At 38.6% G+C, this 15,565-nt stretch overlaps 1 protein-coding gene across 6 annotated transcripts in view; it reads right to left on the bottom strand.

The window, feature by feature from the left end:
- Positions 1-3,301: 3,301 nt before the first annotated feature.
- GIGYF2 (GRB10 interacting GYF protein 2) overlaps positions 3,302-15,565 on the bottom strand; it is a 97,997-nt gene continuing 85,733 nt past the window's right edge. For all 6 annotated transcript variants that reach the window (XM_063306882.1, XM_063306884.1, XM_063306885.1 and 3 more), the window contains 11 exons: positions 14,917-15,017; positions 14,108-14,266; positions 10,969-11,127; positions 10,095-10,328; positions 8,069-8,191; positions 7,657-7,857; positions 7,327-7,535; positions 6,409-6,563; positions 5,674-5,834; positions 5,205-5,352; positions 3,302-4,355 (listed from right to left, as the gene is read on the bottom strand). In XM_063306882.1, coding sequence (XP_063162952.1) covers positions 4,288-4,355; positions 5,205-5,352; positions 5,674-5,834; positions 6,409-6,563; positions 7,327-7,535; positions 7,657-7,857; positions 8,069-8,191; positions 10,095-10,328; positions 10,969-11,127; positions 14,108-14,266; positions 14,917-15,017 — 1,718 coding nt within the window. In that variant the 3' untranslated portion in view covers positions 3,302-4,287. The remainder of the gene's footprint in view (positions 4,356-5,204; positions 5,353-5,673; positions 5,835-6,408; positions 6,564-7,326; positions 7,536-7,656; positions 7,858-8,068; positions 8,192-10,094; positions 10,329-10,968; positions 11,128-14,107; positions 14,267-14,916; positions 15,018-15,565) is intronic.

Genomic DNA, 15,565 nt, shown 5'->3' with positions numbered 1-15,565 from the left:
TTCATAGATTTCAGGATGGTAGACATGGTTTCCTCTTTCCCTTGCCAATTTTGCATCTCAGCCCTAGCTCAATACCCAATCTCCTACACTAATTGCCAAGTGATAAAGGTTTCCCTTGACATTAAGTCCAGTCGTGTCCGACTCTAGGGGGCGGTGCTCATCTCTGTTTCAAAGCCGAAGAGCCGGCGTTTGTCCGTAGACACTTCCGTGGTCATGTGGCCAGCATGACTACACCGAACGCCGTTACCTGCCCGCTGAAGCGGTACCTATTCATCTACTCACATTTGCATGTTTTCAAACTGCTAGGTTGGCAGTTCGATAAATCACTACTTGAAGATTATCTTCAAATAAATTCAGATTACCACTTGCTGAGTGGTAATTTACACTGGTATACATATAAAAGCCTGGTAACTTTTGCGAGGAAAAACTTTACTGTATTTTTGTAGTCAGTCTGAAATCCAAGGCAAAAGATTCTCTCTACAACTTGGTTCACACAAACTGTTTTGATTCAAACTATTTGCATGTGAAACTGCAGACTTTTCCATTTCATATGTAAAACTACTGTTTCAAGCATTTTGGAAGTGCTTTGGGTTTGAAACACTTCCAAAATGCTCAAGAGAGTCTGTTGTGAACTCACAAAGTTTCAGTCCTGAAATGGCTAAAATAAAAATTTTCCACTTCCCTAACTGCCGTATTCATTCCTTTGGCAATTGCTCACTTTTATTCACACCTGACCATAGTTGGAAAAATGTGAAAAGATTTTGCTTATTACCTGGCAACACAGAGATAGACAACAATTAACCTAGCATAGCCTGCCACTGCTGTGCGTATGACAATCTGGTGAACTGATTTTTTGAAAAGGTAATATATAAACTTATTTGCTATATTGGCATAAATTCAAAGTGACTTATAAAGTAAAAATAAATTATAATATTCTAAAAAGCATGGGTAAGGAACTGCATGTTGAACGCTCATCTATAATCACCTCGATGTCCTGCTTATCAAGTGACAGGCACCAAGAGTTGTTACCATCTAATTATCCATGCATGTACATATACACACAATCACAAACCATTAGCAGTAAAGGTCACAGTACAGCCTGCAATACCATCATCTGAACATCTGTGATCTGGAGCATTATTCCCTTTTGCAGCAAGGTAACACTTCTGAAATGAGCTACACTAAAACTATTTATATGACCCAGCACCACTGAACACAGTAACTGAAATCCTACTTAACAGTTGTATCAAACTTCACGTTTATTCTAGAGGGTTTTAGTTCAAAGCTCAGTTTATCCTTGTTCAGGGAGAAAGCTCAGTTTATCCTTGCGTGATGATCAGTACATTAAGGTACTAGGCATGAAGAACTGTGTTTGGATCATTGTCACCATCAGTGTTAACTCTGCAGAGGAGAGTTGCGTTTAAATATTAAAATCTGTCCAAGCTACTTGAAAAGCTTCTAATAAAAAAAAACAGCTTACGACAGTCCCAACCATTACAGCTCAAGTTGCAAAAATCCATTTTTACCAGAATCCTGAGATCACCAACTACAAATGATGGCTCAAAGGAAAGAGCCAATTGCTTACTGGATTCCATGGGTTCACACAGTGGAATGACTTGTACAGATAGGTACCAGTCTATTCTATCTGATTTAAGTCTGAGATCTTTGCCAATTGAATGCAAATCAATAGAGTTCTATTTAGAGATTTCAATCTGTCATCTGTCTCTCCATGAATTACGTTATACAAAAAAAAAAAGGCCTTCGAATAAGGCAGTTGTTTCCTGAGCTATCCATGCCCAGTTTTTACTAAAATGAATCCAATTTGGAAATGGCTTCTTATATGCTCAGAATTATTTGTATGCAAGTTCTTTGACTAGCAAACTGGTCCAAGAGCAGGACTATATCCCTATTTACATAATTTATTTACATAACTCACTTTAAAAAATTGGAACTTATATGGAAGAGATTATTTCAGCTGCAATTCTAAAAGAGTTATTTGGGAGAAAGTCTAAATTCAGTAAGACCTACTTCTGAGATGAGATGTACAGAACTGTTCTATAAGGCTCTATCAAAAAGATACTCGGTTACAATAACTCAGAGGAAGGAAAGGTAAGTGGGAATTCTAAAATGTTTTATATGAAGTTTGATATCAATCTGATTTTATTAATTTCCTCAACTCATTCCAAAACAGCCAATGAAATCTAGCACAAAAAAAGTGTTAAGCTGCTGCTTATGTCTACATTTAAGAGTCACATAAAATCATCTGTTCCCAAAAGACAGCATATTTTAGATTTAGAGAGCCCCCCCCCCTTTTTTTGTTTGAAAAAAAGCTGATACAGTACTTGCTGTTTTGATCACACTGGGCATATTAAGGTCTCTATTCTACATGTTTACAGCTGTAAAAAGAACTGCCCAGACTTGGTCCTCTTGCATAAACAAAACAAGAGTATGAGTAAGTGAATGTCTTCAAATGGAAGAAGAGTGAATCTTTGTCAAACATTTGCAGCCTTGATGTTTATTTCCACCTCTAAAATTATCAAGTAGAAAAACCAGCAACATTCCTCTAGGACTACAAAATAAAGCAACTGCTGTCTCTCCAGCTCCTGTGTACTTGCTTGTTAATTGAGGAAACAGGTATTGGTAGCGCTTCAAGGCTACGCTCAGCACCACAAAAGATTGCCAAAGCTGGCTTTGACAAAAGCAAACAATATGTGCTCAAGAGTAATACAACCAGGTTTTATTTTTTTAAGTTCTTGCTTTTTACCCTCCTACTATGATGAGTTCAGAGAGAATGTAAAGATCTGTTGTAAACATTAACTACCCCCTCTCCCCGCTTCATGAGTTTACAAAGTAATGGAGAGCAGGAGACAAGATTTGTGACAGGCTTCTCTGTGCTAGTAGATCCAAAACTATATACAAGTTTGCACTCACCTCTATATAGTTAGTGTACAAATTGGCATTTGGAAGGAAGAGAAGGAGAAGGGGTGAAAGAAAATCAACTGAAATAAAATTTAAAGTAAACTATCCAGAAGCAACTTCAGATGTTTTCTTCAGGTGATGACAGAAAAAAATCTTCATGCAGCAACTTCCCTGCGCAAGTGGGAGACTGGAGTAGGGGCCGAGGGGGGTGTGCCTAAAACCAAGTGCGCTGAGTTCTGGAATATGAACGGGAGAAGATGGATGACATGAATATGGGCACAGGGAAAGTAATGGAAGAGTGTACTATGTAACAAAGACCAGCACACTGAATTTTATTCATGTGATTTTTTTTTTTTTTTACAAACACAGACGCTGCCAATGCTCAAATTCCTTGTCTCATTTATTTCACTTTGAAGGCGACAGCTCCCTGTTCCTTGGCGTAATGCTGCTGCAGAACTTACAAAATCCTGAATCACCATCATATGTAGCCAGATTTCATCTGGCTACATTTCATGTTCCAAAGGTAGTGTCAAATTCTCATACAAAGCCAACTGATGAAGATACATGTGGTAAAGATCCTATGTGTCTCTGAAACGAGACAAATTCATAGCAGAAGGGTCCAAAATAACTGGCCCAATCACTATGGAGGAAAGAGAATTACAGGAGAAATTCAGCCTGAAGTGCCTCCTCCCACAACTTGAGTCCCCAGTTGTTCAAGAAGGCTGGATGTGCTGAAGCCTGAACTCAGGTAGCTTTGACATCACCACTCAATGAAGACAGACTTAAGCTTCCCCAAATGCAATGTGCTGAAGATAGGCTGACTGGGATGTGCAATGCCAGACCAATCCAAGCTGAATGCTGCCCACCACAACAATCTTCTGCTTTTGGCAGTTTTACAGTTAGCTTATGAATGCACCTCCTGAAACTGGAAGGCATGGAAGTCAGAATCTGCATGGCATTTTGGTTCTGAATGACATCTGTTAACCATGAGCTCTCCACCATGATTGCACTGGCTTACTGTTGTGAGAGTGATGGCAGAAGGGAAGGAAGCTACTATATGTAGACCTCCAGATGGCTTTCCAAATAGCTTGGGAGAAGAAATCACTCACAGTGCTTTGAATTCAGCCTCTTGAATAAATCTTCTTTTCTGCCTACCCAGTAGAAAAACCAAAGACCAATATAAATGAAGGTGGCTGTGCAATCCTGGGCAGAAAGGATTTGTTGAAGCTAGAAACAATAGCCTGAGATGATTGATTCTGTGATCCATTTGCAAGGCAAAGATGACTGCAGTGAAGAGAAAGGACTCTGTCCAGCAGTGGAGAATGCATGGTTAACAGACACAGGAAAAGCCAGGCGAGTTGCATTTATTCAGTAGTCATCCAAAGTCTCTATTTCTCCCATATTGAGCCGTTCTGATGAAGCATTGACTGAGAAACCTGAAAAAGACAGATTGGAGTTTATCAGTTCACAGATGGATTATGTTCCATACTTCCCAATTTACAGGTCATTTAACAGTCATGCAAGATTACAGACAGTAGTTAAGGAAAAACTTTCTAGTATATCAATCCAGTACTTTAAAAACAATGATTCATACAATAAAAATATTATTGAAGAATTGTCTCTGTAATCTCATATTTTATAAGAAAATACTGTACATACACACTACCTACTGTTCCCTAGGAATCTAACAAATTAAGAGAATGGAATATATGAAGTTTAAATGCACAGATACGTACCTAAAACTTTAGCAGCTTACTTTCTTGCATACTTCTGAGGGCAGAAGTAATAAAATAACCTATGGGGCAAACCCTGGGGACTGGAAGGGTGCTGACTAGGCAACAGCTAAATCAAGTTGCAATCCCAAGAGGAGAAAAAACATTTAGTTATTACCAAGCCTTTAATCTTAGTTTCTATTTCCCTGTGGGAGTAGGACTCCATTTATTTAACATACCGTATTAAATTTCTGGTTTATTGCAGAAAAATGTGCAAGATATTTAGAACAAGGATGTCACACCCAGAAGACCAGTCTGGTATAGTGATTAAGGCATCAGGCTAGAAACTGGGAGACCGTGAGTTCTAGTTCTGCCTTAGGCACGAAGCCAGCTGGGTGACCTTGGACCAGTCACTCTCTCTCAGCCCCAGGAAGCAGGCAATGGCAAACCACTTCCAAAATCTAGCCAAAAATACTGCAGGGACTAGTCCAGGCAGTTGCCAGGAGTCAAGACTGACTTGAAGGCACCTCAATGTTACACCAAACAAATTCTATTTGAGGTTCTAAAACTTACCTAACAAGCTGGGATCTGCACGAACCATTTTTTGTTTCTTCTTCTTTTTTCCACTCTGCACTGCTTCAAAGCTGGACTGCTGGTTGTTGCTCTGATTAGTTTGAAAGACTGTATGCAAAGAACTATGGTTCATCCCCCATACAGAATCCTGGAACATAAAGAATTTTAAGGTAAAAATGTGTACTTGCCTAAAAATCATTCTCCCTATTGTAGGAATGCATCTGAACATACTTTCTTATTCTATCAGTTAACTGATAGACATTTTCCATACAACCCTGCTTTACTCCATTTCCTTTTTATCTGCATACAGTTTTAAGGAAAGCTTCACGATTAATAGCATCTATATTAGCACAGTGTCAAATATGCCCTCCTTTTAAGAACAATTCCACATCCATTTGAGGCATTTTTCTCTCCCACAATAATGCTTACTGCTGATTTGCAACTATTCCCCAAAGACAGAAATATGAACCTGCTGCTGCCGTTGTTGGTTGGCTTTTTGTTTGGCACGGCGCTCAAGAAACTGCTTGGCAAATTCCTTGGCTTCGGGGGTGTCCCCAAGATAAGCTCTGATGTAATCATGAACCTCATAAGGAGACTCCACTTCTTTCAGGAAAGAAACAAATGTGGGAACTAGAACAAGCAGGGAGATGAATTGTGATATATATGTAAAGAATGTAAAGTACATGGACAAGAGTTTTCCAGTCTCAACTATATGATAAACTTCCTTAAAAACTTTATGTAAAACAAAATTACTGTTGCCTGCAGAAAAATAAAAAAAACAAAAACTGTCTCCTATAGTCACTGAGTTATATAATAAAGAATTTACTTGTTAATCAAAACAACAGTCTTAGAGGGCCTCCTAGCTGGCTACTCCTACTCATTCAACTTTTCAGCAGTGATGTAAGTCAGTGCTTCCCAAACTTTTTCTTTCATTACCCAAAACTGCTTACCAGAAAGTCCTTTTTACCCAATGCTAAGATCTACAATTCAAACATATAAACTGTATTATGCATCACAATTTATATATCCGCTCCTCAAGAATACTGAGAAGTGAATATTAGATCTTCTACAATTTTCCTGTTTTTATTTGTACTGCAAAACAGTATCATGGACTTACAATGCAATTAGGATGTGGTTTCTTGTCACATGTGGTAGCATGCATGGTATACATTCTAAGATGCTTGTACTTTTTACTACTGCTTACCATCCAAGTTGTTAGCTGTGTTGAGTGCATGAAGCATTTGTTCACACCACTGAGTGAATCCATCCTGAGGTTTATTAACTCCCTGAAACAACTTCAACAACTTTTCTTCTTCTTCTACCTTCTTATTATGCCTGCTTGTAACACCTATAGATTTACTGGGACACAGAAAAACACTATCACTGCAGAATATGAGGAAGAGGTATGCAAGTATGCAAGTTTAAAGACCAGAAAACTCCAGCAACCCATCAATTATCTAAGAAACCCAAATATGGATCCACAATGAAATATAAACTTAAGAGGTACGGCCAGCTGGACTTACTGTTTCCTATCTATCCATTTGTTCTACTCATACTTGACTCCATACTGGGCTGGGCTATCCTTCCCCCTGCCTGTTCAGTGACTGCTACCTTCCACCCTCCCATCCTGAAAAACAGATGTCTCTTAGAGATGGCCATGGCAGAAGCCTTGCCCTGAATGCATCATTCTGGATATGTTTGGACCCAACATATGTGCTGAAGTGGGTTGTAAGCCACACAGAGTTTGGTATTAAGATGGGCGGCTATACAAATGTTTTGAGTAAGAAGTAAAGTAAAAGTAAAGTAAAACGAGTGCCATGCTGGCTGCAGCCACAGGAAAGAGCTGGACTGAGCTCTTGGAAATGCACGTATCACTCTAGGAGTTCTTAGGACAAGGGTGGATAGCCCACTGCATGTAGTGGCCTTTCATCCTGCTTAATACTTATACCAGCTACCTATACCTGCTTGATCTTATACCAGCTAACCTAAAGTATGATGAAGTAAGCAATCTTGGCTGTGCTACAGTTTGATGGAAAACTTTCATCCACTATTAACAACTTATACGAAATGCTTGGGCATTGTCTAACAGAAGAAAGGAAAGTTCAATCACATACATTCTTACCTGATGCTAGCATTGCTCTTGTTTTTATTAGTTGCATTACGAGGGCCAACTTCTTTGACTGCATCATCCCAGAATCCCATGTTTGAATTTTTTGTATCAGCATTACTCCAAATACTACTGACAAGATCTGATGCCCACTGGCTGCTAGGATTTGTGCTTAGAGAGCCCCATACTGAATTGCCAATGCTGGTGTGCAGATTTGAATGTTGCTGGGGAACAAAAAAAGGATGATGCTGTTCACTATTTTCAAACACAAGGAAACACTAAGTATTTAAATCTGTCCTGACTTCAATGACAAATTATAAAAATTAAAATTTAGGAGCTACTCACTGTAGTGCTGCGGGATCTGCTCTGCTGCTGCTGGTGCTGGTGCTGCTTCTGCATCTGCCTTGCCTCTTCCTGCTGTATTTCCAAGAGAGATTTTGTAGTGCCGGCAGATTTGGCAACATTTCCCCAACCAGACAGTTTTTGTTGCTGCTGCTGCTGTTGCTGCTGGAGAACTTTCATTAGTTCACGTTGCTGACGCCTTTGCTAGAAGAGAGTCAATGCAAAACATGACTGAAAAATATAACAAGAGTGCCCTCCAGTACCCAAAACTCATATTTGCAAGCAACAGAAGCAGAAAAGAATAGAATCAAATAGTGATGTCTTTCCCTATGCACATCCCAGGCTCAAGAAAACAAATGTCAAAGTTCTCTCCCAGCAGCTATCCAAACCTGTTGTTTGAAACTATAACATTTACCTCTTCTCGAAGCTGTTTCTCTCTCTCTTCTTCAAGCTTTTGGATTTCTGCTAATGATAATGTTGTCTGTGACTGACAAGCTCTGGAACTGGATTGTTGACCCCATGTTGAAGAAGAAGGGAGCTAGGAGCAAATGTACACAGCAGATGTACAACAGAGACAAGAAATACATCAAAAATGTGATGAATACGGAAAGAGGAACAACAAGGCTGCTGGTACTAAATTAACCACAATTTGATTAATCCTCCCTTCTGCTTTAGAGTTGCAATCTTTTCTGTCAGACACCCAAGCTTGAAGCTCAATATGAATGTTATATTACCAACAAAGAGAAATAATTTCTACAGTAGTAAGGTTCAGATTCAAAGGTTCAGGCACAGAGATGTGTTTGTAAAATAAATGGATTTTATTCAGCTTAAATATCCCATCAAAAGAAGAGAAGGAAAACAGCTAAAGAACCAACAGTTCAGAAGGGGAAACCATGAAAGATGCATTAACAAAAGTAAGATGAAGAGACCATAGAAGTATTAATGAGACAGAGCCTTTGGGTGAACTTTTTATCTAGAATGATTAAATGTGAAGTGGTTTGCCATGTGGAATAACCCTGAAAGACCACACATCAAAAGAACTGGCCTTAGTATAGTACCTGAAAATACAACATTGCTTATTATACACAAATATATATTTGGTGGAGTTGTACATTTCTTTGCTGATCAAGAGTAGTACAGATTTTGAGTCAGAAAAGAATTACACTCTGTCTTTAAAATAATTACATGATGTGAATTATATAGCTTTGCATCTTTACCATGAACTATTCAGTTTCTGCTTCTTACAGAGAAGCAAGCATTAAAGAGAAGCAAGCATGGTGGCATTAAAACCCACTGCTGCGGTTATTCTAAATGTTGTACAGGTAGTCCTTGCTTAGCAATCCTAATTGGGACCAGAATTTTGGTTGCTAAGTGAAGCGGTCATAAGGCAAAACATCACATGATCACGTTGCTTAGAGACGGCGGCTCCAATAGTCCTGGCTGCGATCGTTAGGCAAGGACAATGCCATCGTTAGGCAAGGACCTCACGCTTCTCCTGCCCTGCGCAAACTGCCAGCTCCGTCCCGCTGCCTCCTCCCCATCTGGGCCCAGTGAGCTGCCTTTGGCAGATGAGGCTCTGCTGCTCTGATGTGCTTGCCTCTGCTTCAACTCCTCTCACCCATCTCTGCCTTTTTAGCCATCCTGCATTCTGCCACTGCCACCTACCCATGCTGCCCCGCCGCCCCTAGCTGACCTCTGTTGTCCTCTTCCTCCTGCTGCTACTGGCCCTTCGTGACACCTTGGAAGGTTCACTAAGGACCAGCAGCTGCCTCAGCCAGGAGCGTCTCATCAGCAGTGGGAGGCAGAAGATGGTGAAGGTCAGCTGGGGGCAGCAGAATGCAGGTGGCCAAAAGGGAGAAGATGGGCAAGAGATAAGTGGGTGGGGAGAGTTGAAGCGCATGCTGTGGTTGTAAATGCGGGTGGGCTGCCAAGGGCCCAAATTTTGATCACGTAACCATGGGGGCCCTGCAACAGCTGTAACTTCGAGGACTGGTCATAGCTACCATTTATTCAGCACCATTGTAACTTTAAACAGTTGCTGAACAAATGGTCATTAAGTGATGACTACTTGTAAACTCATTTTCCTCTCCCACATTTAGAGTTAACACACACTGCTTGGCAAGTCTACAAGTTTTTGATTAGGGAGTAATGAAATAGTACTATCTGCTTCCTTTCTGGCTCAAAAGAGGCTTATTCTCTAGCTATAGCTTTCTATCTGGAAGACAGAAGTTTTCGCTGGAATGGAAACAAAGAACAGCAAACAGGCAGTTCACTGAAGTCAGACACATATATGTTATGGTTCCACAGTTAAAAAAATACAAAAGGACATGTTCCAGCAACGATTGTACAGATTTTGCAGAACTAACAGGATGAATATCTAGTCTAGTCTCATAGAAGTAATTGGATAACAATAAGAAAATTACATTGGAAAGTACTGGTACCTTCATCTGTGCAAGTTGCTGCTGCTGTTGCTGCTGCTGCAATCGACGCAAAGCTTCCTGCTGCTGCTGCCTCTGCCTCATAATTTCTTTTTGGCGTTGGAGCTCCAGCTCTTTCCGCTTCCGCTCTTCCTCTTCTTGCCGCTGCTGGGCTGCTTCTTCTTCCATGCGCAATCGGTTTTCTTCTACCTGACGCTTGGCCTCTTCTTCACGTGCCCATTTGGCAGCCTCCTCTTCCTTTCCAGATCAGAAAAAAGCAAACCCTCTAAAATTCTAGATTAAAATACTTACTTTCAAAATATTTCAGATTACACAGATCTGTAGGTATTCTCTGCTTCAAATAATGCAACTTGCTGCAAAACATAGTTATTCAATGGAATAGAACTAATTTCAAATAATTCAGTCAAGCAGTCCTCAAAAATACATTACGCCCTTACAATTAGTTATATACTCCCCACCACCACATTAACTCTGGGGGACTTAAGCTTATAAACAGATACAACTCCTAAAAAAATAAACCAACAAAAAGTAAACATGACAGTACACCTAACAGGGAGAAAAGAAGCATACCTGAACTGAACAGACACTGCACACCAAATGGGCATGCCCTGACATCCCAGAGCATAGGGGAAAGAAACAGGTTTTCAGAGCTCGTTTAAAAGCTTGCACAGTCAGGGTAGCGTCATCATTTATCAATTTTGAATTGATAAAAACCCTTGTGTTTAATAAATAACAATCTCTCTTCTGTTTCATCTATAATGGCCTACTAAAAATTCAATCATCACTGGGGAGGGAACATGCAAGTATCTATTGTCATGAAGGAAGCACAGATCATCAGGTCTAGTCTTTCTGAGCAGATCAGCATCTTTCTTTTCACCTGTTTACGAAGCAACTCTTCTCGCTGCCGTCTTTCCTCTTCTTCTCTTCTCCTTTCTTCCAACCTTCTAAGTGCTTCTTCCTGTTGTTGCCGTTCCTCTTCCTCTCGTTGCCGCCTTAGTGCAATTTCTTGTTCTCGCTGCCGCCTCAGAGCTTCCTCCTGTACGCAGAAAGAAAAGTTAGACTACACTGCTGGTACTTAGTAAGACTGTATATCCATGTCTCTGTATTTGTACCATGTTCATATGATTAAAAGAGTAAGAGATCCTCCTGATCTAGTTGCTCATAGTCAAACCTGAAGTCAGAAATCTCTTTTCGACTGATGAACACCCTGTAGGATCCTGAAAATCTGTGTTGTTATACATCATTTCTGGGCTTGGACTGATGCAGTAGGGCTAATATGTGATTCTCAGCACTGATGCTGATTAAAGCTTTCCTTCCAGGGTTAATGACAGCTTGGAATAACTACAGCACATGGGGAAGAGAATAACCCCTCCCCTTTGGTGTCAGTTCTGTTCTCCCGTCAGCAAAAAACAAAACCATTTAAATTTATTTAGCTTTTTTTAGTTTTGGTTCTTAATTTAAATGTTACCTGTGCATTATACATTTAAAATTTACAAGCAACATGAATATGCTGAATATTGTAATATCACTGTTCTAAGATTATTTTTTTCTTGTAAATTCATATATTTAATACATAACTGTGGCAGTATCTGCCCACCCTGATGCCTCAATCCCTAGTATGTGGCACAGAAGTACCTGCTGGTTGTCTTCCTGTTGCACAAAATGTTTCAACAGGAAAGAACTTGGTCCCTTCAGAGAGAAGCACTAAGGATAGAGGAGCTGATGGGTAGAAGTACAATGAGTCTTCTTTGACCATTGCTGTTCACTTCATTCAAGCTTATGGGATCATCATCATCATCATTTAAGCTAACAAATTTTATCAGAAATCTCTGTCTGCCTATCTGGTCTACCTTTTGGAAAGAGGAAACCTTGTAACTATTATGTAATTATTACATTCAGAATATAACTAAATAGAACACAAAAAATGCTTGACTATAAGATTTTTTCCAGAAGGTTATGTTGTAGTTTTTAGTTACATCCTTTAAAAAATACAAACAGAAGATAATTGGAATGTTGATTAAATTATTGCTTTTCAATATTTGGATTTTTTCCATTTAATACGTAATTCTATTATTCTGAGAATATTAAACACTTTGCAAGCATTCTATATTTATTTTCTAAGAATGCAAAGAGAAAAACCAGCTGTGGGATTCAGATGTTTAACATCTAAAGTAGCTACTGTAAGCTATGGAGATCTGGAAAATTTAAGTTCTTGGAAGATATTCTAAACACCTTTTTCAAAGCAGTGTTTGTGAAACATCTTCAACTTTAATAGAGCTTGTTCACAAAAAACCATGGCAAGAAAGAGGGGAAAAAACAGGCAAAGACAATTCCTGAAGCTTTTACCATCTGGACTTTTCCCTCTCTTCACTCCTCCCCTCCCCCACCCCGGCAAAATCTCCATTACTACCAACTGCCCTGCAGAAAGGATCCCAAAAATCTTCCTTTTATGTTCACAGGAAATAAACATACAAGTTTGTTCTTAACATTTATGATATTATTAAAAACACTTTAAGGAGCAACTTAGTGCTTTAATTAAAGTATATATAGAATTATGCTGCAGGAAATACTATGAACAAAAATACAAACAAAGCAATTTTCCTTACCAAGTCATTTGAGTTACAAGAAAGATACTGTGGTATAAATAATGTTTACTGTCCAATAATTTTCAAGAATATTGATCAGATTTAGTTTAATTATTGCTCAGTAATTATTATCATTAAAATTTCAGTCCACAGATGCAACAGTACAGATGGGATTGTATAAAAAATCATTTAGAATAATCTGTGATAAGATTTAAAAGCTATCACAACCTATAAGTCTGTAATAATGATATTTATTGAATAATATTTATTCTGAAAGTATGTAATAATTCTCAGTTGGGAACAGGAATGGATAAATCAGCCAGTTTCAATTTTACTTAGATTTTTCATTTCAACTTTTATTTCTAAGATTCTTTTATTTCATACTTCCCCATCGATTTGCAATTTTTAAAAAGATACCTGTATGAAAATTAGCAGGTTCTTCTACTAAAGTATGTATTTTATGTACCTAATATAATGAATTTTGGGTATGTGGATTTTTTGCATTTTTGATGGGGCCTCTATCTCCAAATTTGGAAAAGATGGGTTTTGAAATGTAATTATCTTAGTTCATGCATTTATATGGAATCATTCTTAGGATTAATTTATCTGAATAATCATATACTCCTTTATAAGCCTAGCCAGCATTTAAAATGTTCAGAAGTGGCTGGTGGGAACAGAGGTAATTACAAACAGAAGTCAGGTTATCTCTGTATCTGGCTCAGGAAAGAAACCTTTATTAGCTTCAACACTCACTACAATTTTGTGAAGTGCTCAACAAGAACAATAAAAACTTTCTAATGCTGAAAAAAAAAGTAAAAAAGAAAAGAAACCTTTAATCTGGTAAGATTCTGTGTATGGTAGAAACAATAAAGAACTAGAGTTAGAACTTTGACTCAGCGTTGTTACTTCACCGACTGCCCTGACAAAAGTTGAAAGACTGGGCAAAAATTGTTCAGAATTGTTGGTTCCAGCAATGGCCTCTCAAGGAGTGGGTGTACTACTGCCTCCTTTAAAGCCAGAGAGATCCCCTCCCTCAAATAAGCCAACATCACATGTCAACCCAGAAGGAGTATGCATCCAACAAACATGTGGCTGGGCTCACAGTCTGAAAGACTGTCCATTTCATCAGAAGTCACAGGATCACACTTCTCTCAGGTAAATCTGCAAGACCATACCCCAGGAACCTCAATCAGACTTGCCCTGTCAAAGTTCAGTTCTGAGTAGATCTGAACATCTTTATCTGCCAGATAGTTAAAATATTCTTCACAGTGGCCTTGTGAAGATATTCCTGTGGCTTTACTGACATAAGGTAGAAAGGTGAAAGAATAAAATTAAATTCTAATTTTTCTTTCTTTCTTACAGACATACACTATTGTAAAAATGGCTTCTTTTTTTAACAATAATATTTGTTGATCATATCTGATATGTCACCTGTTTCCTTCGAGCTAACTCCTCCTCTTCTCTTCTTTTCCTTTCCTCCTCTTGTCTCCTAATTAGCTCTTCCTGTTGCCTCCGAAGCTCTTCCTGTCTTTTACGCTCTTCTTCTTCTCTTTTGTCCCTTAATTCAGCTTCTCTCCGTTCTTGCTCTAGCTGAAATAGTAAGAGCAATACTGGAAATGATAGCAATAGAATTATGTCTATAAATAACTGCATGATTCTTGCTAGTATGTGGTTTTGCTTCAACATCCTTCTCCATAAATACAGTAGAGAATGTCCTCCCAGTACTTTGTCTTTATCATCTGCATTACAACTATGTCTGCTCCAGAATTAACTATTCCTTAGTTAAATGTCCAGCAAGAAAACAAACAAATGGATCATTGAACAAATCAACCCAGAATTTTCACTTGAGGCATAAATGACCAAGCTCAAATTATCCTACTTGGACACATTATGTGAAGACCCAGCTCTCTGGAAAAGGCTCTAATGCTGGGAAAGATGGAACAAAAGAGAAGACAACCAGCAGCAAGGTGGGTGGACTCAGTTACAGTGGTAACAGATGCACCATTGGAAGACTTGAAGGACCAGGTTAGGGACAGATAGTAATGGAGAAAATCTATCTATGTGGTCACTAAGAGCTGACACCAACTTGATGGCACATAATTAATCAATCATTAAATGTTGCACCTTAATTATGGCAATTTGCACCTGCCATGTCACAGTAAACTGCCAGAAAAAAGATGGAATAGAGGTGGCAAGTAAAAAAGTTCATGCTGTATAGTAAAGTATATACTACTCCTTACCTTTGCAGCTTTCGCCTTTTCAAGCTGCTGTAGCTGTTCTAAAGCTGGTCCCTGAGCTGCAGTATCGATCGGGAGATCCCAGACACTACTACCTTCCCAGACTTCAAAGTAAACAGAGGAAAAATATAGACTATAGCTGTGTAATGCATATAAATCAAGTAAATACAAATAATGAACATTTAAATTGGAAATAAACCAAGACTAGGTTAGCAATACTATGTTCTCTAACCAATTACCTGAAATTTTAAGAATATTACAGTACATAATTTTAGCAAATTCTTATATTGGAAACCCTTTCCATTCCTAAGGATTGGGCTCCTAGGTGGACTAAAGATATGGAAAGTAAAATATCCAGCTGGATTTCTCCAGGAAACAATGGAGGAAAGGGTTATTGTTAAGCAGAATGCTGAGACAATGATAGAAATCTATAAAGACAATAAAGATGCAGAAGAAATCAAATAAAAGTAAATAAATATTTGTAAAGCATTTTATATTAAAAGGGACATATAAAAGCCAACAAGCTGAATAAGGTTCATTTCCTCTCTTTAAACTGCTTAAGGTGTTATTTATATACTGTAAGTCTGAGACATCTACATGTTAACTAGGTAGCTTCTAAAAGCAGAACATGATCTTAGTGACAAATTTTGGT

The sequence above is a fragment of the Candoia aspera genome, chromosome 6 (assembly GCF_035149785.1).
Source record: "Candoia aspera isolate rCanAsp1 chromosome 6, rCanAsp1.hap2, whole genome shotgun sequence".
In the NCBI taxonomy this organism is placed as follows: Eukaryota; Metazoa; Chordata; class Lepidosauria; order Squamata; family Boidae; genus Candoia; species Candoia aspera.
The sequence above is the reverse complement of the archived record's forward strand: the minus strand, read 5'-3'. Positions and strand labels throughout refer to the sequence as shown.